We start from the raw sequence: 26,987 nt of genomic DNA, 5'->3' as shown, positions 1-26,987 counted from the left end.
AAAACCAGTTTCTATGCAAGGCTGCAAAACTACAGAGAAAAGTCATATAACTCATCCTGAGAAGGTTAAGTACATGTTCACACAGCACCCATTGCACACTATATGACATGTCTATATGTACCCATCACAACTCTCATCCTCCTTATGAAGTTGTGGGTGTTTGTGATCAGAGGTGAGGTTGTTCATTATCAAGTTTCGTTTAGTAGTCTAGAGAGGTAATAAAGGAATTAGAATCCTGAGCCAAAACTGCACCAGAAATTATTGATAGTCAGTTGCTCCTTTACTTTCAAAAGAGCAAATGAACTGTCTGCTATGCATTTTTCAGCATGTGGCAAAAAGCAAGTTAAACTTCACATACAGATTGCTGCAGGCTGTGAGAAAATTAAACCTGCCAAGGGAATCTGCCTCATGGGCCACATTTAAAAAGCAAAATACAATGCCACAATAAAGTCAGTGTTTCCACTGTAATGATATCTTTGCATCCTCCTGGAGTTTTTGTTACTGTGGTTTTGGCTGTAGGCATTTTGAGAATATGTGGGCTGTATGAAAATATAAGGAGACAGAGACTATCCCTGAGCTATTCATACCAGATGAAGCATTTTATTTTTTATTTTTTAAAAAATCTGCCAAAACAGCCAATTCATATCCTTGTGACAGTGCAACAGTTTAAACTGCTTATAATTATAATACCAGTAGCAAGTTACACTTGGTGGACTTTAAAGCACCCAAAAGCCATTTATGTAGCACCTCTGTGGAAAGAGGAATGGAACTGCTGCAGTGATCAATTTAGGCTTTACTTCTTGTCGCCTCCATTGCTGAAATCCTCTAACTGGCCAGATGTACCATACACATGCAGCAGCATTGGACTTTGTGGAGATCTGCCCCATGCACCTTCAACAGCAAGTTGCTTCTATCCTCATGAGCCTTTAGTGATGAATTTACTTCAGCCTCCCTGCCTTAGAAGCTTGATGGCTGAGTCGCATTCAGAATGCTGTCAACAGGATACAGAGGAAAAACAAGGAGCAATGAAAAACACTCTTTAGTGCACAAACATTTGTTCCTAGAGCGATAAAGTACAAAAGAGGACAGGGCTCCTCTGGTCATGTGCCTGCTTAAATTCCCTGCTCTAAACAGCTATAAAAGGGGCTAGTGCCTTATCCTTGTCTGCTTCTGTCCACTGACATTCTTAGGAAGAGATGCATTCCTACCCAACTCTCTTCTCTGCAATCTATTTATTTGCCAGAAGTCCCAGCTGCCTCCCAGTGAGCATCCATCTTTGGAAAGGTGACATACTGGGAGTTGCTGAATAGCTGTTGGGTTTGGCCATGGTAAGCAGTCTGGACTGAAGTGAGACAGGAACCAGGAGCCCAGAATGCTGAGTAGTTAAGGTCAGAGGACAAAATGAGAAAGCAAGACCAGAGAACAATCCAGGAGTCAGGTTCAAACAGCAGTCGGAATCAGAGGGTAAACCAAAGGCAGGTCCAGAGAACATGCCAGGAGTTGAGATTGTAGAGTAATCAGTAGGAGAGGACAACAGCGTAAGCAGCATTGCAATAAAAGAGCAAAGAATCAGGACTAAAGCATGTACAGGACCCCAAAGGCATACCGAAATGCAGTAAGACTTTTCACTGTCTTCCAGTGAGACAGGAAGGAGCTAAATGGTCCGTCTGGGTGGATGGAGCTACAATTATCTTTCCTGAGAGGTTGCCATTGTATAGCACTCCATAGAGGGCAAAATTCTTCACACCATCATTACTCCTTGGTGGGTGGCCACCAGGTATCTCTGCATGTTTGCAGACATGACTGTAGGGCCTTCTTTATTAAATAAATTGCTCTCTTTTTCAGTACTCCACACATGGGGATAAGAATATTGGCCTCCTGTGAGAATTACTGATAAAATGAATGTGAAGTGCTTTGAGCATTCAGGAAAAGAGGTTTGGCTATTATAATTAAAAATACTCAACAAAGGATCATCACAGATATACTGAAAGAAATATAAGTAAAATAATGAGGGGTATTGTTAAAAGTTTCACATCCACCATACTTTTATTTTCGTTTCTCTGAGCACTAACCTCTGGGAATTATTTTTCTATCAAAAATACTATTTTTATCTTATTGCGTCTTCATTGCTCATCTGTATTCATCTTTGGTTTATTCTATGTAATGAATTCATGACAAGCCTCCAAGGCACAATAATACTGTGCACATCTCCCACAGCTTCCATTCAGGGCTCACCAATTGCTTTGCTAACTTCAAATTAGGCTCACTAAAGTGAGGACAAAAACAATTATCTCAATTTTTTATTGATGGGGAAGCGGCTTTGACATGAGTAAGTGACTCACTGACTTGGCAGTGAGCAGATACTATAAGTAAGTAAGTAAGCAAGTAAGTAAGTAAGTAAGGCCATTGGTTAAGTTGAGGTGCTCCACCAGGACAGCAAGGATGAGTTTAACCTGCAAAACTTAAGTTAACTGTGAAGCTTAGTTGCTACTGGTTTTATGGACTTGGAAATCCCATTCTCCACTAGATGTTGATGATTGATTAACAGAACTTCTAGAACTGGCATCCGGACAGCAAGTGACATATGTCACAAATTTATCGGCAGGTGGAATACCTTTCTGGAGAGCTTTGTTTACAACAGTAGTCTCCAAACAGCAGCTGTGATTTAGTACTCTGGTTCCTTGCTCAATTGATGTAGGAAAAAAGGACCTTCCACTATCTTCTTCTTGCTTCCCTTTCATCTTCATCTGTCGTTCTTTATCTTTCTACTTATCCACTTGAAAAGAGCAAACTTTCTTTTCAGTAATTGCAGAGCCATAAGGACTGTAGCAAGAAGGACATTATTTATTATTTGAAGCTTCTGTCCTTCCTGAAAGCTTTGTATCACCCAACAAGAAGATAGATTTGCTTTGAAACATTTGGATTAACTTGGTTATTCCTTTTCTATTTCATTTTTATTATCATTTATTGTTTTATATCATAAAAAGTCTTAATAAATCTAGAGACATTAATAAAATAATGAGGCAGAACCTTGCTAATAAGGAGGCAGTGCAGGATGTCAGCAAAGAACATTCTTTCTGATTACATTTTAGGAAAGCAAAACTATAGAAAACTGTATAAGATAAATATATGTCTATGAACACACTAAATATACTAACTACATCCAAAATCACACAAAAACTAATATACCACCATCACTACTGTCAGTTATCATATATTTGCAGTTCATTCCTGAGAAGTAAATCCCTCTGAACTTAAGTGTGAGCTACTAAGTGAGCATTGGTCTGCAGCCTTAATATCAGAATCTAAAAGGTATATTTCAATTGTGTCATTCAGAAACACACCCACCCACCCTCCGATCAGCAGGCAAATATGACAGCTTTCGAGAAAACTGCAGCAGTTTTCACAGTACACAGCTCCAGGACACATTTATGAGATCAATTCTACTATTGCCTGCCTTTCTGACTCATCCATTTTTTAAACTGTGATCATTTTAGGGGGCTAATCAATATGTAGGATGGGGAAGAAAAAAGCTGCTAGATAATGAAATGCAGCTGCAGCGTTTAAGTGACAAAACAGATGCAGAATGAAACTTCTGAAACAGAATGAAATGACTGAAACTTCCATTTCTGTTAATTAATTATCATTGCTTTGATCTTGTTTTTTTAGAGAGAAAGAGAGACTTCATGGACCAGAATGGTGCATGCTGGTAAGGAATCTTTTCTCTTGGCAGAAATCCAAGGATCAAAATGTAGGCTTCAGCAGCTGTGGTGAGTAATCTGTCAGCAGGGACACCATGACAGCCTAGAAGAGAGAATTAATAAATATATGAAATAACCAACCACACTGGGAAATGGTGCTGCATACATATTGTTAATTTACAACAGTGCAGGAAAAATGCAAAGTTTTAATTAAAAAGGTCACATTGATCTTGCTGTTTATTAATTTATACTAGGGGTGGTGAACCTCAGGCCAGGACCCTGAATGCAGTTCCATGGGCCTTTGGGACGCTCGCTAGGCTCAACAGCTGAGGGAGTTGAATATGTTTAGCCAGCAGAAGACTAAGAAGTGATATGATAGCTATCTTCAAATATCTGGGCTGTCACATGGATGATGGGGCAAACTTGTTTTCTGCTGCTCCAGAGGGTAGGACTCAAACCAATGGATTCAAATTGCAAGAAAAGATATTCCTACTAAGCATCAGGAAGAACTTTCTGGCAGTAAGAGCTGTTCAACAGTGGAACAGACTCCCTCGTAAGGTGGCACACTCTCTCTGTTTGTGTTATGTACTGAAGTTCTCACCCTGGGCCAGCAGGGGGATACTGTAGATAATTTTCACTCAGGTCCACGTCAGTTATTTTAGGCGGGAAACCCTGGGTTGTTGTTGCTACAATGTTGACAGCCGGCTGCCTATAAAAGCAGGCCGGCTGAGCTGTTTGCTGTTCAATTCTGTCCAGCTTACAAATAAAGAGCTGCCCTGGAGAAATCGCTGTGTCGTCTGCTATGTTCGCCCACAACTTAACAGTTTGGAGTTTTTAAAACAGGTTGCATCTGTCAAGGATTCTTTAGCTGCGATTCCCGCGTTGTAGGGTGATGAGCTCCCTTACAACTCCACAACTCTATACTGTGATATCCCTCTCCAAACCACACCCCTCAGTGACTCTGCCCTGCACTCTCCCTGAGTGTTTTGGCCTGGCTGGAATGAAATGTGGCAATACCTCTTGCATGCCTTGATGAATGATGAAAACATACATGCATCTGTACATGTGGGTCGGTGTGTCTAGAAACCTCTGACTTCTGTGTAGCTGGAATGTAGCCTATGTTCCAAACCTAAGAGTTGCCCCCATTACTCTTCCCACATTTGCCTCTGGCCTCACCCACCATTTGGCAAGCAGTCTCGGGAAGGTTCCCTACTCCTGGTTTACACCACGGGTGTAGATCAAAATAAGATGGCTTTGGTGGTGTTCCTCTAACAGGTACAAAGACCGTTGAGATCAATGGTGGGCCCCTCAACAGTCTCTAGACCTTGCCAGGTGCCTGACCCACCCGCTACTAGAATTGGCAAATTAAACACATGAGTGAGAATTATGCTTGTCTTTTAGGATGGCCCAGTCCTTTGAGCTGCTGTGCTAGCAAGCATTTAACGTCATAGGATGGAGTGTAAGAACTGCAGTGCAGTGTCACTGTCTGCCATTATTATACCAGCATGTTGATGAGACTACTTTTACAACAGCCACCGCTGCCCAATGCAGCCCAGTCACTGAAAGACTAGCAAGCCAGTGAAAGACCTGAGCAAGTGGCTCAGACATGAGTGGTGTAACTGGGATGGTAACCAGCAGGACTAGAGAGATCTTATATACCATCCTGAAAAGCCTTTTAGTCAGTACTACTGAGTCGGCTAAATCAGCACAGACCTAGAATTTCATATATATAGGCAAGCGGACATCAGGGCAGTTGTAAATGTCAGGTGGATAACAGATTGGGGTTATTTCCCCTGCAGCACACAGAATGCCTTCTTTATGCCATGAGATTTTTGACACCTATCGGATCAGAGTGCCCATATACCATAACTATCCATTTCCTGTTTTCAGCCTCTTGGAAAACCAGCGACTGTGGAGAATAAAACACTTCATCATCAACTTCTTCTGGCTTTCTGGGTAAGCAGTGTAAAAATGTCCAATCAGCAGCAGCCACTTTTGCAGTCTAAAGATGGATGGAGATGGAGAGAGAGAGATTTGAAACTGAACGCCAAAACATGCTAACAGATGACCACACACAAAGTTGAAAAGTTGAAATCATGCATGTATCCCTTAAAATTACTCTTTCTGAAAAGCCCTGATTTTGGCAGCATTGTGCGGGTCATGCTAGGGTCTAACAAGCTGAAAGAATTGCGTGAGTATTCTACTTCTGGTTTCTTTGTCCTCTCTCTACGGTTTATGGTAATTGCTCTCTTGCTCACTGCTGTGTCAGCCATGAGCCGCCTCTTTTTAAGCTGTGTGCTTTCCTCTTTGCAGTCTGATTAGGTACCAAGGAGTATTTATCCCCTTTGCTTTCTCTGTGTACCCACGTTTCATTTTCTTTAAATGCCAAAAAATTACACAAAACATTAAAAATAATAGAAGCACTGAGTATACATAAACCTTTTTATGCAATTTATGCACACTGATGCACATCATTAGTGGTGGGCTAGGAAAACAGTCAGATATGTTTATGTAATTCTTTTTTCCTAGGCCCAATACATATATTACTGTGGCAACACACTATTAAAAAATAACCAAACAAAACGTGTTTCAGCTTTATACCATCTTATAAATGTATCAGATCACAGAGCATCACATCAATACTTCCCACGCGTGCCCCCCCCCCATCCATCAGGCATTGGAAGGAATTGTGTGAGGAAAATATGAATCCCTGTAACCCATGTGTCTGGAGTAAATAATAAAAGAATCAGCTGGATGTACAGATTCAAAATGTGGTGCTAAACTCACTCTCCAACGGGAGAGAGCCCTCAGTAGCAGATTTTAATTCCACAACAGTCAAGCAGCTGCATAGCATTAGGAATATAGGTTATTAGACCTTTTTATCCTGTTTAGTCTGCTTGCAAACAGTGCTTCTCTCTTTCTATTCATTTTTCAATGAACAGACCACACACTGCTGAGTAAAGTTAAAATACTTATAAAGTGTCCCAAAGTTCAGATTCATGCATTTATTCAAGCAGCAGCAAGGAAAATATAGGCAGAAGACTCTTGGGTCGAAAATACAGTGGTACCTCAGGTTACATACGCTTCAGGTTACATACGCTTCAGGTTACAGACTCTGCTAACCCAGAAATAGTGCTTCAGGTTAAGAACTTTGCTTCAGGATGAGAACAGAAATCATGCTCCGGCGGCGTGGCAGCAGCGGGAGGCCCCATTAGCTAAAGTGGTGCTTCAGGTTAAGAACAGTTTCAGGTTAAGTACGGACCTCCGGAACGAATTAAGTACTTAACCCGAAGTACCACTGCATAGAAAGATAGTTTCAAATACATGCTCTAAGCTTGGAGTTTGCTTAGGCACGTCTTCCTTGGTTAGTGTGGAGAGAGAGGGAACAGGAAAAGAAGACTTCACTTCCTCCTTTATCAGAGAAGAGGAGGTATGACCTAAATGAGTCTAGGGCACAGCTCTATGATCACAACCCATTTATGCACTAACTAGCACTAATTTTTCACAGGAATTACATGACTAGGGCAGTCCCACATGGTCTAGCCATCCATTATTTAGCCAATATTAAGGCAATATACTGAAGCATATTTTGTGGCATATGCCATGCTTCTACAGTAAGTTATTAAATTTTCTGTGAGCATTTAGAGCTGATATTATTATATATGAATACTACCCTAAATACTGGATCATCACTTTGCAGCCTGAACAAATGTTTCATTTACTAGTAACTTAGCAATTGACAGAGCACGTCATTCTTCTCTTAATCCTTTATACCAGTGTTTCCCAACCGGTGTTCCGCGGCACACTAGTGTGCCGCCGGACGTTGCCTAGTGTGCCGTGGGAGGGAGGTGGGCGAGTCGGGCTAATCCTCCGACGAGCTCCACCTCCAGACCCATTGCTCAAATCCTTTAACCCAGGAGGGCGGGGAGGGGGGGGAGAAAGAGAAAAAAGAAAGGGTGGGAAAAAAGAAGGGGAAGAGAAAATATTTTTTTAAAAAAAGGAAAGAGAGGGGAAAAAGCGAGGGATGGAGGAAGGGGAATAAACAGAAGGGGAGGACAATGAAGAGGGGCGGGGCTTGGCAGGCAGCAGATAACTGGGGAGGGGAGCGCGGCTGGCGGCGGCTCAAGGCAGGAAGGGAGGAGCTGCCTCGCGGAGAGTCTTGGGCTGCAGAGATTTCCCGTTCAGGAGCGCGGGAGGCCACGCCGTGGATGGGAATCTCCTCCTCCTCTTCCTCCTCCTCCTCCAGGAGAGAGGGTGGTCCGCCCCACCGAGTCGGGCGTGCTCAAGCGTGGGAGCCTATAGTTAGAGCTCAGCTCCTTTTCTTGCCTTCCCCGCCCCCCCACGGAGCACATTTTCCTCGCCCCCCCAACCCCCGCATGTAGAATAGAAGCCCTCCAGCCTCCACGGTGCACAAACTCTCCCCTCTGCAACGAAGCGCTTTGTTGCATATCTTTGGTGAGGTTTTTAGGCAGTCTTGGTGCACCTTAAATCAGCGCTAATTGCGCCTGGACGCAGTATTTACTTCCGAGTAGCCCCCCCCCCCCCCGGTAGCACCTGACGTTGCTATTCGTATCATCAGGTTTGTTTGTTGATAATTTAATTGTTTTAAAAGCATCATGCTAAAGAGCTCTCTCCCACCCCCAGACCCTTGGGCAAAACAGAAACACACACATACACAAACACAGAGATTGAGCCCTGCAGGTTTTATGAAATGAATGGATTCTGAATGCCTGTTTCAGTGGCTTGTCCGCCTTAGGCTGCTGGGCCAGACACCTGTTACACGGTGCAGTCCGTAAGCTGTGAGCGCTGCTACCTGCCGGCGAGACCACGTAACGACAGTCTTGAAAGACCTACATTGGCTCCCAGTACCTTTCCGAGCACAATTCAAAGTGTTGGTGCTGACCTTTAAAGCCCTAAGCGGTTTCGGTCCAGTATACCTGAAGTAGCGTCTCCGCCACCATCGTTCAGCCCAGACACTGAGATCCAGTGCCAAGGGCCTTCTGGCAATTCCCTCACTGTGAAAAGTGAGGTTACAGGGAACCAGGCAGAGGGCCTTCTCAGTAGTGGCGCCCACCCTGTGGAATGCCCTCCCATCAGACATCAAAGAGATAACCATTACCTTCTATGCTGTTACTATTTTTTTATTTTTTTTTACATAAGTAAAAAGTGACCTTTCCCCATCTGGCATGGTGGTGTGCCTCGAGATTTTTTTCATGAAACAAGTGTGCCTTTGCCCAAAAAAGGTTGGGAAACACTGCTTTATACAACAAGCATTTTCATATGCAATGTGTTACACCTTCCATTTCATTAAGAATTAAGGTACTTAGGAATACGTGCAGAACTAGGACTTCTGTACCACACTTAGTAAAGGTGCTGCAGCAGCAACAAAAGCAGGAGCAGCAACAGGAGAGTAGCAAAGCAAGCACTGCATTTGCTGTGTGCACTGCCACACTGCTAATTCATGCTAAGCCATAATTTATTTTTAGCTACGGTTTAACATTACATGCAGACCTGCTTAATGTATTGGGGACATGGACATCATAACATACATGCATTTGCTTAGGTAAAAGTCCATGGGTTTTACTACCTGGCATGCTCCCTGTACCCTACACATGTACCTGTGTACGTTCAGAGCAATTAGGAAAATCACATGTGAAAAGCATGCAAAGCTACCCTTAAAATTTTCAATCATATAAACTTGACTTTACCAGCAATTGAAACCCTCTTCATACATCTTGCCACAATTATAACTATTTTTTCCAATCTACTTCGAGTTACATAATGCATTTTAGATTACACTCTGCCATCCACATTGTGCATTTTCAGATAAATTGTGGCAGGCATTGAAAACAAAATATGTTGCTTAAAAAGGCAACCTACGTCAAGAGTATATTCTGTTTCCAACAGTACAGTGCTGTTGCGTAAAACCTACGAAATGGTAAATCAGCCTTTGATTTAAACACAAAATGTGTGTGTCATAATAATGTGGCTCTCTTCAGCAGAGCTGCCAGAGTGGTCCTGATTCTGGTGCCCTGAATGTGCATCTAGGCATTCCATTCACCTCACTTCCTTTCTGCTGCCTATTCCTCTCTCTGCCACCTCTCAGTTGAGCAACTGGTTGATCAGCACTTCCCTTAAGAGCCAGCAGCTGGGACATATAACTCATTCAATCAATGGTAGGCTTGTCAGTTGGAGTTGCTCAAAATATATCACAGTGTAATCAAGAGGTTAATCTTTGGCTTCAGGAAAAAAAATTACAGTGGATCACTGGTACATTCTGCACTGCTGCTATGCATGCTGCTATAATGTTTTTGTAAGGGTAATAATTGCCTCTTAAATCATGCCTTTAAAAAAACCACAATCTAAAGCATGCCTTAAAAGTCCAAATGTATTCCTTTATATCAATAACTCATTATATATTAATCTAATACCTGAACAAAGCTTCATAGCACTATGAGCATTTTTGAACACTACCATTCTGGGAAATAGGGTTGAAATATGGCAGTTTAATGTACAGATATTAATAAAGAGAATGGCTTTTCATGTAACCATTTTAAATATTTTATTAGATTACATTTTCTATTTTTAAGTTGCTTTATAAGAAATATTTCAGCCACATACCTTTTTGTATTTCATATTTTGATATATATAAATGTGACCCTCCCATGCTTCCTGGTCTTTTTTTTTCTTTAAGAAACGTCAGCATAACACAGTCAGAAAATTACTTTAAAGATTTTATCTCTTACTAAAGATGCTTAAAAGGGACACAGGTGGCGCTGTGGGTTAAAGCCTCAGCGCCTAGGACTTGCTGATCGAAAGGTCGGCGGTTCGAATCCCTGCGGCGGGGTGCGCTCCCGCTGCTCGGTCCCAGCGCCTGCCAACCTAGCAGTTCGAAAGCACCTCCGGGTGCAAGTAGATAAATAGGGACCGCTTACCAGCGGGAAGGTAAACGGCGTTTTCGTGTGCAGCTCTGGCTCGCCAGAGCAGCGATGTCACACTGGCCATGTGACCCGGAAGTGTCTCCGGACAGCGCTGGCCCCTGGCCTCTTAAGTGAGATGGGCGCACAACCCCAGAGTCTGTCAAGACTGGCCCGTACGGGCAGGGGTACCTTTACCTTTACCTTTAAAGATGCTTAAGTAACAAAGGGATTTTAGAGAGAAACAGTATCACTGCAGATCACCAAAGATAACAAATCACACCTCAGTACGAAGAACCACAAACCTGTACTAAAAACCCAATACATCATCAAAAGTAGAATGGGATGAGGTAAGAGAGAAGTAATACTGACTTCATATTATTATTATTATTATTATTATTATTATTATTATTATTATTATTAAGTGGCTCCCACCTCTATTCAAAATGCTGGATTTTCTTTACCATATTCCTTTTGCCCCTTTCATAATATAAGCCCATGCCTCCCTCTGGACGATTCCATCCATTATTCATCCATTTATTTATTGCTCTCTGATAAAAGAGATGGAGAAATTCCCCTGATAGGGTCTTATTCCTGATAAGTGTGTATTTCCCTGAACAGCAGAATCAAACAGTTTTTAATATAGAGGATATCGGAAGAAGAGAAATTCAGTGGGCTCAAGAAGGAAACATCCTTCTGGAACAATGATGCTGCTTGCTGGGTAGTTAAAGCAATGAGACCACAGCCACATAAAAATAATTCCACATCCTAATTTATATGTATAAAATAAACCACACACCTAGGCCCCTGCCTAACAATGCCCCTGCTTCTCAGAAGCTGATCTGTGCACATTGTAATCAATGTAGCACTGAACTAATGGTGTGTGCAATAGATAGCTCACAATAAATATGGAGTACCAATTGCTTATGGAGTACTGCTTAAGTATGTGAGTGCATTGATCCTGAAGAAATATATCCATTCTGTTCCCTGACTGTTGCTCATCCACTGTTATCTCCAGTGAGCAATTTATGTGTATTCATCCATGCAGGCACTATAGCAGGGGTCAGCAACCTTTTTCAGCTATGGTCCGGTCCACCGTCCCTCAGACCGTGTGGTGGGCTGGACTATATTTGGGTGGTGGCGGGGGGGGGGGGTTGAAAGAATTCCTATGCCCCACAAATAACCCAGAGATGCATTTTAAATAAAAGGACATATTCTACTCATGTAAAAACACGCTGATTCCCGGACTATCCACGGGCCGGATTGAGAAGGTGATTGGGCCGCATCCGGCCCACAGGCCTTAGGTTGCCTACCCCTTCACTATAGCATCCAGATACAGAGATGTGACATCTACATTTCCCAGGGCCTAAACACACATTAGTATTACTTGAACCAAAAACAAGATTAAAACCAAGCACAGAGAAGGTGTGTGATTTGGGGAGGGGAGACTTCACCCTTGTATTTCATGCTGCAACCCTGAAAAAGTTGAACCCCCTTACAGTAAGTACAGTAGAATAAAAACTATGTGTGATTTATTTTTTTCGCGGTCATAGTAGAGAGCAGAAGAGTCAAGGCCCCCTTCCCCGCATGTTGTGGTCTTAACTAGGATCAGGGCCTCCTGTTTTTGGTTCTAATATTTATATATAAATACACACACACACAAATACACTGGTTATGTTTACTTCATCTCTCAGATCACTATTTCAGGAAGGTAGGGAAGTTCCTTATGCAGCATTCAGTCTGATATTCTTGTGGCACTCTATTAAGGTTAACAGTTGCTTCAGAGCAGCTGTAGTCTTTGTTATAATAATCGAAAATATGTACTCTGTAGATATTTCAACAAACATGTACCACAGATCTCCAGTGTTAGGTAATGCAAACATATACGAGGCCTAAAATGTTTTTAAAGTTTTCTTCTGGAATTTACGAAACCATAGAAATCTGGTGGGAAATCTTTGCATTTTACCTTCATTGTGATCTGATAACCCTGGAAAGCCCTCAGTCTCTCTTCTTTTTCTGCCTCTTGCCCCATGCTTATCCATGTGTCTGTGATCAAAACGTTGGCTCCTCTGGCAGCTTCAGTGGGGACACTGGTGAGAAACAACTTGGTGCGGTGCTAACATGAATAAATCAGAGGAAATGCACTAAGTTCACGTGAAGCACAGTAGAAAAAATTTTTTACAGTCACATTCTCGTACCTTTACGGACTCCTGTTCCGCTATTTTGACGACCATGGGATCTGGCTCAAAACCCTGTCAAAACAGATTACAGTGTTACAATGTACAGTGGTACCTCGGGTTACATATGCTTCAGGTTACATACACTTCAGGTTACTCCGCTAACCCAGAAATAGTGCTTCAGATTAAGAACTTTGCTTCAGGATAAGAACAGAAATCGTGCTCCGGCGGCGCAGCAGCAGCAAGAGGCCCCATTAGCTAAAGTGGTGCTTCAGGTTAAGAACAGTTTCAGGTTAAGAACGGACCTCCGGAACGAATTAAGTACTTAACCCGAGGTACCACTGTATTCCATTCTTGCTACAAATAGAGAACATTAAACACATTCCCAGTTTTTATAGAAATAGACAGTAGCCTGGGTACTCTTAACTATATCATTCACAATACCTGAACTGGCAGCGTGCCTAGAGTTGGTTGGATTAGATTTCCAAGCTATGGACAACTGGCTCCTGGACTTTAAAAAGCATCTAGATGGTAATTGCATAAATAGAACCACATTGGAGCCAAAATGAGATATGATACCAGCAAATGTGCGTGTGGGTATTGGGTCGATGCCAATTCCCTGTAAAGCAGCAACACAATATATGGTAGGGTGGAGCTGCCCTCCTGACACCAGCATCACTGCTATTTACCTGGATGGAATGGGGACGAGATGGATGGGAGGGTGCACTGTCAGGAGAACTGAATTGCAGCAGAGGTCCCACCAGTGTCACTACCTGCTCCCAACCCTGCTGTCAGTCCACCACATACACATAAAGCATAAGGACAAGGAAAAGTTTCTTACCGTCCTTTTTTATTTCAATATTACAGAGACAGGCTATAGAACCCAGCCTCTTAGATAATGGCGTTGTCCCAAGTGAATCTCCACCCCCTGTCTCTCCCACATCCTCATTTGTCACTTCTATGGATGCTGCTACATGCCCTCTGTCTTTGAGCTCTTTGCTCTCCTACTTTTAAGGCTCACCGGGTTCTTGGAGATGGGGACTCTGGAATGCTTTCTAAAGATAACGTGTCAGTCAGCTGCTGTTTCAGTCCTGCCTCCTCCTCTCCCATTATTTCCCAACTTTTCTCCTCATCTGCCTCTGGGCTGTGACCTCCCTCAAACCACTGTTGTAAATTCATACTATCTTTGGCTTCCTCCTCCCTGGAAGGGTCAGGATGGGGAGGCAGTCTCCACCATTCCTCCTCTGCCCGGTCCCTGACCGCATCCTTCATTGAAGGACTATCTCTGACCATTGGCCATGCTGCTGGGGTTGATGGATTCCAACATCTGGAGAGTACTAATGTGGGGAAGCTCTTGGTAAATGTCAGCCAGCACAGAGGCTCTTCAAGAAGAGCAAGAATCAAAAGATGTGTCAGATCTCCTAACCACCCAAATTACTTAAATCTACTGTGCCCAGCTAGCAGCCCGGATTACTCAATTTTGTCCTGGTCTTAGTAAAGTAACCTATTACACTGAGCACAGATTATTTTTTTTAAAGTTCAGGGACTGTTTGTGAGATTAAACTCTGCCTCTTCTGGGGCTGGATCTTCTGAATCTAATTCATGGGGACTAGCTCATTGTTCTTATACCATTAAATTCCGGATAAAGTGCACTCATTATTTAGATTTTTTAAAATTAGCTTCCAAAGCAAAGTCAATTTGCCTTTGCACTCCTGTATATAGATTTTGTGAGGCTAAACCCCCTAATAAAATCACAAATGCTTTTCTTTTTCAAAGCTGACAACCAACTTTATTGGCCCTGTTCAGAGCCACATGCTACCCTGAAACCATGCTGCTTTAAACAAAATGTGAAAACTATGGAAAAACAGTATTTCAGCTTTAGAGCAGCAATCGCTAAACTTGGAGGGTCACAGATGTTGTTGGACTCCAATTCCCATCAGCCCCAACCAGCATGGGCAATGGGCAGGGATGATGAGAGGTGCAGTCCATGTTCTCTGCCTTAGAACATTTGACTTCCTCTCTCCCCAACTAAGATTTTCTTACCTTTGGAGTAGCAACATGCAGATTCATCCCAAATCTAGCAGCACTAAGCATAATGGAGTTTAGGACATTATTTCCATCACCTATCCAACTTAGGGTCAATCCATTCAAAGATCCATAGTGTTCCTACCAAAAACAAAACAAAACGAAACAAAGCCACAGTTATTTACAGTGCTTGTCAGTTTTGAAGTGCAACTTATATCATACCATGTAGTCTGGGATCTGGCAACAAGGATGTTGCCTTTGAACAAATTGCCATTGCCCATATTCTTTCTTTGTCATAAACATTACAGGATATTAACATTATTCTGTCAATCAATACACTATTATTATCCCAGCCAAGGTTAAGCAAATTGCTTAAGGGCCTATACACTAATGGACAATATCCTGCATTATTTTCTATGAGCTGGAGCCATTCATTATACTTGTTCCATACAAGAGCATATGCTTCTCTAGCACATAAGTATGCATATACTTCTCTAGCACACAGGGAAATATATAGCTATCTGTGTATTTCACATGCCTGTGATCACAGAACTCTAGCACTGCATTTATATTAGATGGAGAATTTGCCACAATGTGGGTAACTTTCATTCATTCATTATTTCAGAATGCATGCATCCTGCTTTCTTCTTATAAACATGTAGATAAAGTGAAAATAATACTTTGAAAGTGATACCTCAAAAAAACCAATGAAGCCTGAGCTGACTTCCAACAATCAAGGGTTGGTCTTCCATGCTGCTAATAATTCCTTGTCCCTGCTTATGAAGCAGGAAGCAGGGAGCAGGAAAGACTATGCAAAATAAATCAATTCATGAATATTTGTTTTAATTTGCATAATATGACTTTTCTTGGCACAGATTTGAATGTCATTGTTGCTTATGATGATGAAGCATGGGGTAGAATAGCCCTAACCAAAGCCAATAATAACTTGTTATCCAAACAATCAGATATTTATTCTTTATTAATATCTCTAATCTCTGTGGAGATAGCCGGCATAGTTCATCAGATGACAAGAGTCAAGTATTAGAACCATCTGTCATGCTCGATGTCCTGAACCACAAAAGCCAAGACAGAGAGAGAGAAATGTGGATAATAGCACTGTTCTCTCTAAACAGGTAGCCTAGAAGGGAACTGGCAGGATGCTAACAGCTAGTACAGCTGGCAGGCAGTGAACTATTACATAAGAACCATGAGTCACTTGCAATTACTGAAAAGCTGTCAATTCTTGGTGATGAAATGCCTTCCAAAGGTTATCAGACAAAATGAACAGCTGGAAATGATTTATTCACCCTGCATTCTAATGCAGCCAGCATTTCTTTTTTTGTTAGGACCTGATTTGAGGTGCTGCATCTTTCTACAGCAGCTCACAAAGCCTGGCTGGACGCCAACTTCATGGAGTATCCAGAGACCCTGCTCTTCTATAACTGGGTAATTCTTCCCACCTTGAATGATACTTTTAATAGAAACAAGTCATCACCAAATGTGAATTTATGGAAAGAGCCATTTTTGCACCCAGCACGGTTCCCACAGCATTTTAAGCCTCCTGCATGAATACTTTTCAGATTCCTCCATGTGCAATCAAAGAACACCCACTCAGAGCTTAACTTGTGTGATTCATCTAGCCAAAAGAAGAGATGCCACACTTTGTACAGCTAATCTTTTTGCCATAAGTATGCAAAGACAGGTTGTATCATTAAACACCTGTTTCCTGGATGGATACCCAGGTACATGTACATGAATGAATCTTTGGAACAAGAGTAGCCAACATACTACATCAAAATCCCATCAACCTCAGCCAGCATGGCCCTGCTCAGGGTTGATGGAACTGCAGTCCAATAACATGAGGAGGACACCATGTTGCCCACATCAGGCTTAATGGAAGGCTGCTTATGTGTCATTTACACTTTACACAATTGTACACAAAACACCAAAGTGAGGGAGGTACCAATATCAAACACAAATTGCCACCAGAGTTGCCAGAGTTGTTCACAGTCAAAAAGGTTGAATTGGTGAGGTTAAAATGTCACTATTTATGTGAACATCAGTGTGAAGGAAAGATGCCCTGGAAATCTGATCACATTTAGTTAGGTGCTTTACAGAATGACTGCAATTTAGAAGTTCAGGCCCATGTAAATCATGGGGGAACCTGTGGCCTTCCAGATGTTGTCAGACTCCAACTCGCATCAGCCCTAGCCAGCAGGGCCATTTGTCTGGGGATATGGGAGTTGTGGTACAATAACCTCTAGGGGGTCAGAGCTTTCCCCCACCCCTGATGTATCACTTCAGAGAGAATTTTCAGAGACCACTGTCATCAAAGATTTAATAGCTAGCTCCTCCGAACTGGATCTGAACCATATCATGGACGACTGTGTTGCTCCCCTGGAGTTGCACCAGGAACACTGACGCAGGAATTTCATGAAGTGCAGAAACTGTGGGCCAAATGACAGATGGCTTGAAGATGTAATGCAAGTTGCTACTTGAATTGGTTTTACCACCAAAACCCTTGGCATTTCCTTAATCCTTGCCTTGACACACAGACAATATTAGAGGTAGAAGGACATTGGATAGGGACCAGGATGCCTGATTTCTAAACAGCTGGATGAGTGGACAGACACTAACAAGGTCCTAAGGAAAATAATTTAATATACTTAGCATTTATGCAGTGCATTTAAAAGCAGGATAAATATTCCTTACCACAGTTGTGTAAGGTGGCTCAGTATTAATAACCCCATACTACAGTTGGGGGTGATTGAGCCTGGAAACAGCAGCCTGCCCAAGTCCATCCAATGAAGAAAGAATTGAACAGCTTACAACTCACACTCACAATGCCAGACCTTTATATTTTTGCAGCCTTCCACATCTCAACTATTTAGGATTTAGGTCTGAACTTTTAGAGAAGCTGAGTTGGCTAAAAGCTTTGCAGTTAAGCAGGGAACAGGAGAGTATTACCTGGAGTGTAAGGTAATCAGCTAAAATCTGGAGGGGATGGTCAGAATCAGACAGTCCATTTATCACTGGGATTGTGGCGTGTTGTGCCAGCACCTCCAGATCAACGTGTTTATACACTCGTGCCAGGATTGCGTCTGTCATGGTTGACAACACCCTTCAGAAAGCAAAATAAATGTAAAGCCCACTCAATTTTTCATAGAGAATTAGTACTTTAATAATGGTTAATCTGCCTGAATAATTTTAAGTGCTTGCACAACATGGTTAAATACAGATGGTTTAAAATGTAGACTGCTAACCACTGAAAATATTTTTTTAAAAAATAAGGCAGTGAAAAGACAGAGAATTAGAAGACAGCAATATCAAAGAACTGTTTAATGTAAATAAAGTTTGTGATTTTCTTGTTTCCAGCCAAACAATACTTAGGCATGGACAGTTTATGCTATAAACTACAGAACTAGTTTTTCTCCTGATTTCATTCTGAGGAATCTTCTGAGAAGATTCTGTGTACAAACAAAACACGGTGAGTACTTTCACCATAGACTCACAACCCAAATTGTGTTTACCAGGATTGTCTGCTCTGAGGGTGAGAGGCCCCAATAAGCCTGCATGCCACAGTACAAATGACAAGAAAATGGTGAATTCCAGCTAGCCTGGAAGGCCAAGACCCCATCCTGCAACTTCAACAACTTCTAGGAAGGCTGGACAACCAAGGCCTGTTTTTGAATTGCAAGGATTCTGTTTCCATCTGAAAAGGCCTTTATAAGAATACAACATCAATAATTTGGTGCCTGAGTTCGCCTGTTTTCTCCTCCTCCTTCCTTCTGTGTCTTTATCTTTTTAGACCTAAACCTGAGGGCAAAGGTTGTGTTGCTTTTATTTATTTAAAAGCCACTCTGGGAACCTCTCTGGCTGAAGAGCAGGGTGTGAATACATAGGATGCATAGTAAAATCTTCATGCATCCTAAGTTTTGAAAGTTGCTGAATTCAAGCAATTTTAGTGCTTTTTGTAAGGCTGCAATCCCGGACATTACCGGGATTTCAAAGGCAAAATTGATGCCCAGGGGGAATTTCCGAAAGGTGACACTTTGTCCTGTATCAGGCCAATCATGTTTTTTTTGGCTAAACAACTTTGGTCCCCCCCCCAAAAAAGCGCAACAATTTTGGACATTCCTAAAAACAATAGAAATATGGCTTTCACCATCTAAATATAGAAAGGAAATAACAGTCACAGAAGGTGTCGTACGAACCGTGCTGTATCAGTGATACTTTCATTAATGCCCAGGTGAATATCTTGTGTTGTGAGGAAACAGGGATGGCCACCAAGGACAGCAAATCCTAAAATAAATACAATGATTAAGACATTTACCTTTGTCGTTTCAAAGTATTATGGCAAGTCATACTACCAATACATGTCTTCTCCCTTAGAACTGCAGACATGGGGATAATTTGACTTGATGTCTTTTCCCACTATCATAAAGCTGCAAGAGCCCTCCCCTATCCTGATGGCAAATCTATGTGTGAACCAAATACAGGAGAAAATAGCATTCAGAATTTCATTAGTACCAAAGAATATTTCAAGTTTTTATTTTTAAAAAAGAAGTTTATATAATATTTATGAGTCTTTAAAAATGTTATGTTTTCAAAGACCTGAATGCCATGTTCTTATCATGGATGCATTTGAATAATCTTAGCTCTGAACTATCAGCTTTTAGCAGGGCCTGCTCCACTAGCCTGGCTAAAAGACTAGCTACCATTTGCTTCCTCCACTGTTTCCAATCAAGGTGGTCGTAACAAAAGCAATTATGTAACTAAGAATTAGTACCCAAGTTTGTTTTCCTCCCTCTGCTCCCTCTGTTTTTCCTTTTGTGTCGGATCTTATAGAGACTGTAAACTTGTGGTCAAGGAATGCCTCTTTCAATAACCTCTGTATATGCCAGAACAATGTACAAGTTACATGTGTTGAAGATCTCACAGAGAGATACACACAATCTTTTCTCTATTGATGCTGTTTGTAATACCCAAACCTGTTATTTTTTACTGATTGTCTTCTACACAAGCATCTCAAGACAATGTACAATCAAAACATCAAAAACAGTTAAAAACACAAAAAGCAGATATATTTGGAAACCTAAAAAAACCAAAATTATATTTAGAAAATCTTACAACACCACACATCTGTCAACATATCTTCTGGGAACGTGCTCATAATATTTTCTGGGATGAAGCATTATTTTTAGTCATAAGAAAGGTATAAAAGTATAATCTTGCCAGTTTTTAAACCTGTCTTGGGGTCATATACTAGGAAAATTTGTATCCTTACCAGCAGATGGCACCACAACCATTGTCCTAAGCCAGTGGTGTCCAAACTTTTTTCAAAGAGGGCCAGATTTGATGAAGTGAACATTGCTCCCCACAGAAATTGTTGGGTTTAACTTACATTTACACTTAGGTGTAAATGAGACAGAAGTTCAGCCTTCATGGCATTTAACCATGGCTCAGCATCCTCTGAGGTTAAACTTTGGACCTCTTGGAAGCTTGAAGGTTCCCAAACCTTCTCTGAGTTACTAACAACAGCTGTATCTGCTTTGACTGTTTTAACAAACTCTTCAGCATACCTTTTTGGGTGGTTTACCCTTTGTGGCTCTTTCAGATCCGCGTACTATACAGTGATACCTCGGGTTAAGAACTTAATTCGTTCTGGAGGTCTGTTCTTAACCTGAAACTGTTCTTAACTGAGGTACCACTTTAGCTAATGGGGCCTCCCACTGCCGCCACGCAGCCGCCGTGTGATTTCTGTTCTTAACCCTAGGTACTATTTCTGAGTTAGTGGAGTCTGTAACCTAAAGCATCTGTAACCCGAGGTACCACTTTACACAGGTCTTCCATACTAGGTTTCTCCTCTTTAGGAAACTGGTGGCCTGTGTGGGCAGGCCAGGTCTTCCTGTTATATACCTGCTGGGATTGACAAGGCATCTGACCCTCACCTGAATTTCATAGCTCTCCTGACGAGTGCTTTGGACTGTCCACCAGATACCAGGCTCTCTGCCATTCAAATTAGGCCCCAGTGTTTTAATTACAATCCCCTTCTCAATTAAGTACCGTGTTTTTCGCTCTATAGGATGCAACTTTTCCCCTCTCACCGCCACTCCTGGACCTGTTTTGGGTCTACCCAAGGAGTGATTCAGCCGGGGACTCCCTAATGGCACGGGGGCTTGCTATGCCCCCTGCACAGAGGGGAGAGCTCGTGACGAGCCACAAAAAGGAAATGCCTTTGGTGGCCAGGTGTTCGGGGGCCGCAAGAGATTGTTTTTTCAAAATTGCCTGGCGGGCTGTTTGAAAGCAGCCCGGGGGCTGCAAGTGGCCCCCTGGACTTTGGACATGTCTGATTGTTTTGCAGAATGAAATGTTTATTAAAGCCCCCAAAGAGATAACATTCTGTATACCCAGTGCTTTTTACTGGGGGTACACAGGGGTACGCATACCCCTAAACATTTTGTGAACATTTTGTACTTTTGTCCATTTACTATATTGATATTTCCTGATTTGAACTATAAAATGGTGATTTTCTTGAGTCAAAATGAGAGTACCCCCTAAACATTTTTTTAGAAAGAAAAAAAAAGCACTGTGCATACCCAAACAGCTCTGGCAATTATGCAATGTCTTGTTGGCATAATGCTGGTTGTGTTGTGCCCATTACTTTCTGTTATAAATTCCATTATGACTTGATTTTAATGGTCAACTAGATGGCTCAACTACTAATGGCTAAGTAACAACTTTTAAGGAATTTCCAAACTTCAATTTCATTTTTCTTTTGTTTTTTCTTCTTACTTTGAATAATGTTATTTCATCATATGCAGGTAAATAATATACAGTTAATACAGAAGGCTATATTTACTGTCAAATTCTTGGCTTGTTTTCACCTGTCTCTGTAGATAATCTAGTCCTTGTACTTCTTTTCTTAAAAATCATAGCTAATGATTTTCCTTGCAGCAAAGGCAAATCCTGAAAAACAGGAAGGAAAAGAACTTGTGACACACTGGTAAGAACAATAAACATTTTTGAACTTTCTGCTTTACACCTGAAAGTAATTTCAAACACTATACCACATGCAGATGGGTGTGAGGTCCATTTAGTATATACAGGACAGAATTAGGCTCCATCTCAGTTGTTTGCTTTGTCTACAGTCCTAACCCTATTTGCCTGAGAGTACGGTAAGTCCAGTTTAATTCAGTAGGACTTCTGAATAGAATTACACTTTAGGTCCTGGGAACGGCTTTTTCCTAATGGTGAATGTTGCTTAAAGGTAAAGGGACCACGGACCATTAGGTCCAGTCGTGACCGACTCTCAGGTTGTAGCACTCATCTCGCTTTATTGGCCAAGGGAGCCGGCGTACAGCTTCCGAGTCATGTGGCCAGCATGACTAAGCCACTTCTGGCAAAACCAGAGCAGCGCGTAGAAACGCTGTTTACCTTCCCGCCGGAGCGGTACCTATTTATCTACTTGCACTTTGACGTGCTTTCGAACTGCTAGGTTGGCAGGAGCAGGGACCGAGCAACGGGAGCTCACCCCGTCGCGGGGATTCAAACCGCCAACCTTCTGATCGGCAAGTCCTAGGCTTTGTGGTTTAACCCACGGCGCCACCCGTGTCTCTTAATGTTACTTAGAGTGGCTTAATTACAACACAGTTGGAGGAGCTGGCCAAATCCTAGAAGTTCTTGCCAAGCTGAAATAAAAACATGTGTAACTATTCAATATCTGATAAAACCTAAGAATGCAGGTTTGAAAGTATTTAATATTTCACTTTTGTATCTTACTTTAAGGGCTCCATTAGAAAAATGAAATCTTAATACTTGTTTCAGTCTAAGGCAATTATCCTGTCAATTTGTCACATTCAGGACTTCTGTGCCTTGGAGGTGACCTAGTTACTAGTTTCTTTACTCCCTCTAGTGCTGCTCTGCATGTAGAATTCCACTGAAGCTTTACACACCCTGTCCCCGCCAATATGCTGAGAGCTGACCTGGCATGTAAACTGCATATGTGCATTCGAATTCCACTGAAGCTTTACACACCCTGTCCCCGCCAATATGCCGAGAGCTGAACTGACATGTAAACTGCATATGTGCATTCACATTCACACACACACACACACACACACACACACACGACACAGACTCAATTGCCCCTCCCCCAACTGGGAATGCTGGTGTGTGTGTGTGTGTGTGAGAGAGAGAGAGAGAGAGAGAGAGAGAGAGAGAGAGAGAGGATATAAATGTGATTCCCCTGCCCCTGATAATTGTGAGGTAGGAGAATATGCCAAATATTTTTTTTCGTCTTCATACATTTCAGTTCTGGTTAGATTTCTATTTATAGAATATGGTAAGCTTTCTTTTTCTTTATTTTTAACATTGAAAGCCCAAACAATTTCTCAAACACAACCCTTCTAAACCTTGTGGGTGGAGGGTGGGAATCTTCATTTCACTTTGAAGATCACATGGTCTACTTTCCCCAAGGGTAGGCAAACTAAGGTCAAGGAGCCTGATCCTGCCCAATCACCTTCTATATCCGGCCTGCGGAAGGTCCAGGAATCAGAGTGTTTTTACATTAGTAGAATGTGTGCTTTTATTTAAAATGTATCTCTGGGTTATTTGTGGGGCATAGGAATTCGTTCATCCCCCCCCAAAAAAAACCCCATAGTCCGGCCCCCCACAAGGTCTGAGGGACAGTGGACTGGCCCCCTGCTGAAAAAGTTTGCTGACCCCTGACTTTTCTTGTCCTCTTCTTCCCACCAGCAAGGATTCAAATCCCAAACAAGGCAGCACCCACATTTGTGTTTTAAAACACAGCTAGGTGGTTCTTTTTAAAATCCGGATTGAAGCTGAATTCAGGGAAAACACGTAAAAGAAACAAGATGGCAGATACATGATAGCTACGGATTGTGGCTAAGGTCATGTGTACAACTAAAAAGACATGAGGGTAAGAGAATTCATACTGCAAATGTTACATACCTCTCCTTTACATTTGATTCTTTCCTTCAGATCTGCTGCTACCCACAACAAATATTTGATGTCTTCAGCTGAATAATTTTGCAGTGTCAGAAGGTCCCGGCCTTTCAGCTGGGTGGGAGTTTTAGTAGGTTGTGGCCCATGCCTGTATCTCCAAGGGAAATGACAAAAGAAGTTCAACTACCTCATAATTCAGAATTTTGTATTCTGAAATAACCACTGTCAAGTTGTGGTCCCAGGTTATTGGCTCAAAGGCACAATGCTCTACAAATGCATGGCACCAGGATACAAGTGCACTGTTGAGTAAATAATCAAGAAAAATAAAAGAATTTGTTGTTCTTCAGTATTATATATGCATATTGCTACTATGGAAACGTGTGAAGAATTACACTTGGGAAAACCATTGCTGATGTGTGCATGGGGTAGGGGGAGATTCTGCCTCTGTTTGCACTACATGAGTGGCTGAGGAAACTCAGGCAGATGGGCGGGGAATAAATAATAAATGGTGTTGTGTTTATATATTAATAATGGGACTGTAAGTCATTTGAAAATTATTGTTCCCTTCATTTATATACTTCCATTAAAATTACCAAAATAATAATAATAATTTCCCGGTGTTCTACAATGCACATTCCAATAATAAACAAAAAAAGATCAGTATGCTCACAACATTTGCTTTCATACACCCACATCCACACACCCCAGTAGTCACACAATATCCATTGGTTTTTCCATATCTGCAATAGTTAGGGCTTTGAACAATGCCATTTAGATACTGTGTTCATATCAGGAGCCTTCCTAGTTAACATTTTTGCTGCTGCAAACAACTATTCTGTAAGTATTTAACAAAACAAGTGAAAACAACAAAAGACATTTAACAAAATAGTGAATGATCCAGTTTATTCTTTATAAAGTTATGGTGCCATCAGGGCAGGACTTTGAAACAGAAGTCCAGAGCCCCACTCAGCAGGATGCACAAAAGATATTTCTAAGGATACTAACTCCCATCCTGCCGAAAAGAGGCCTTCACATGATCACAACTATTCCAGAGAGAGTTGGAGCTATTGATAAATAATAGAATACAATTCTATTGGGTTTGAAATAAGCATGCAAATTTATTTCAAGTATATGAAATTGTCAGACAACATCTGCAAACAAAAAACAGTGATGGTAATTGCTCTGACATATCAATTTTCCTATATAATTTCTTTGCTTTAGTTTCTTGGTTTATGAATGAATGCTGCTAAGCAACAGAGGGAGATATGATTTGCCCATCTCAGCAATCTTGTAGTTGCTAAAAACTGGAGTAGATAGCCCAGGATGTTCCACCAGCTCTGTTGTTGTGTGGCATTTAAACACTTACCGAATACATTGCACCAGATGCTTGCTGATCTTGCTTGCATTCCCAACATTGAACAGGGACCGAACATTAAACAGCATATTTACCGAATGCTAAGATATAGTTATAGTCACCTTATTAAACTTAGATGAAATAGTGAATGCATTCAGTGAAAGAGCAAAGGTAAAACTATCACGAGACAGTGCTATCTCTAGCAGTTGTGAGATCTGCTCAGGGATTCATGGTATGTAATCTTATGCAAATACTATGGGTAAGTGTCATTAGTTAGGAGAGTTGCGAAACCCATGGGTTTTGTCCTTAAACACACAGCAAAATCTACAGCCCAGTTGAGGCATTTACTAGGCTGCCAAAGGTCTTCTCATTGTGTAGCAAGGCCACTCCCTCCTCTCAATACCAGGGGTCAGCAACCTCTTTCAGCCATGGCCCAGCCCACCATCCCTCAGACCTTGTGGTGGGCCGGACTATATTTTTTGGGGAAAAATGAATGAATTCCTATACCCCACAAATAACCCAGAGATGCATTTTAAATAAAAGGACACATTCTACTCATGTAAAAAAAAGCTGATTCCCGGACTGTCTGTGTAGCACCCTGCTTGTGGTTAACGCTTAGCTGGAATGAAATATTCAACGCAGCAATAGAGAAATTAAAATAATAATTTATTTGTCAGACAAATAAATGAGAGGCACAGTGGTATATGGTTACCAAAGCTCTGCCTGCCCTCCAGCCCTGATGGCCAACACTTATATTTCCTCAACCCAGCCCCCTTGCTCCTCCTTTGGCTGCCTCTGTCCAATCAGCCTGGTTGAAATTCCTATTGGCTGTTTGCTAGAACCAATAATAAAAGATACACCCATTTCCTATTACCTTTTATGGGAGACAAAGAGCTATATTTCCTTCTATCCATAAATGGCAGACAAGTAGCCATATATCTTACATTTGCCTCGACAAGGCACCTTAATTACCAGATCACCTTTTGCCCCTGTATTCCAAAACAAATGGTTAAAACAAATGGCTCGTGGTATTAAGTTCTATCTAAACAGAGATCTTACTATTTACCAACTCTTAATTAGTGTTTTTGCAGCTTGATTGTATTCTGTAATATGTAGGGTCAGTGTAACCTTTGCTCCCAGCCTGTATTTCCCTTTTAAAACTTTGAGAAACCTGTCTCCTGCTACTGCTATAAATCAGGGGGGCTCTTGTCCAGGAGGATAAACAACTGCCAAAGTACTTAGCCAGCTGCTTTTCTGCCTGGCATGAAACATACAAACATTTGCAAATACATCTTTAAAATACAGGCCTTGATCAGATGCCTCATCTGTGGACTGGATTGAGAAGGTGATTGGGCCACATCTGGCCCACGGGCCTTAGGTTGCCTACCCCTGCTTAATACAGACACCAAGTCTTACAGGTGTGATGGACTTGCTCCACACAGACCCAGAGCCTTACAGAAACCCAATTCCTGCAGTCTTCTTTCCTCTCTCCTATTTATGGGGCATTTATTACAAATTTATTTATAAATTAGGCATTTATTTACTTTTTAGATTTTTATTTATATGGAAAAACTATACATCAAAAAGAAAGCAAATTGAGGAACTATTCCATGTTTTTAAAAGGCTGACATTCAATAGGTGCAGCTTCTTTCATAGCTAAAGATAGATATATTTAGCCTGGGGATAGGACTAGAGGACCCTCGGGATCCCTTCCAACTCTATGAATCTGTGAGTCTTCGATTTCCAACAGTTGGCCAAAGAAAGCCAATGTTACACGTTGCTTCGGACTAAGGAGACTTTGCCCAATTCCTGCTAACCCTTGAAACTCGCCGGGTGATCCTGGGCC

At 41.7% G+C, this 26,987-nt stretch overlaps 1 protein-coding gene and 1 long non-coding RNA gene across 4 annotated transcripts in view; one reads left to right on the top strand and one right to left on the bottom strand.

Annotated features, from left to right (window-relative positions):
• LOC309368706 overlaps window positions 1-23,949 on the top strand; it is a 143,991-nt gene extending 120,042 nt beyond the window's left edge. The window contains exons 3-9 of one of the 3 annotated variants that reach the window (XR_014167864.1): window positions 1,846-2,014; window positions 3,670-3,770; window positions 5,592-5,657; window positions 16,167-16,266; window positions 18,196-18,307; window positions 21,778-21,826; window positions 23,824-23,949. This is a non-coding gene — a long non-coding RNA (uncharacterized lncRNA). Of the gene's footprint in view, window positions 1-1,845; window positions 2,015-3,669; window positions 3,771-5,591; window positions 5,658-16,166; window positions 16,267-18,195; window positions 18,308-21,777; window positions 21,827-23,823 lie in introns of those variants that run through there. The other 2 variants (XR_014167863.1, XR_014167865.1) reach the window with 2 other exon arrangements.
• OTC (ornithine transcarbamylase) lies at window positions 3,696-25,506 on the bottom strand. Its single transcript, XM_081909000.1, has 10 exons — window positions 25,154-25,506; window positions 23,794-23,941; window positions 21,708-21,789; window positions 19,035-19,122; window positions 17,788-17,941; window positions 14,839-14,961; window positions 12,817-12,870; window positions 12,585-12,734; window positions 5,566-5,703; window positions 3,696-3,804 (listed from the first exon to the last, which is right to left on the bottom strand). The coding sequence occupies exons 1-10, from the start codon at window positions 25,228-25,230 to the stop codon at window positions 3,745-3,747; spliced, it is 1,074 nt and encodes a 357-aa protein (XP_081765126.1). The 5' UTR covers window positions 25,231-25,506; the 3' UTR covers window positions 3,696-3,744.
• Window positions 25,507-26,987: the final 1,481 nt, after the last annotated feature.

Source organism: Podarcis melisellensis, assembly GCF_964234715.1.
Source record: "Podarcis melisellensis genome assembly, chromosome: 4".
NCBI classification, from domain to species: domain Eukaryota; kingdom Metazoa; phylum Chordata; class Lepidosauria; order Squamata; family Lacertidae; genus Podarcis; species Podarcis melisellensis.
The sequence above is the reverse complement of the archived record's forward strand: the minus strand, read 5'-3'. Positions and strand labels throughout refer to the sequence as shown.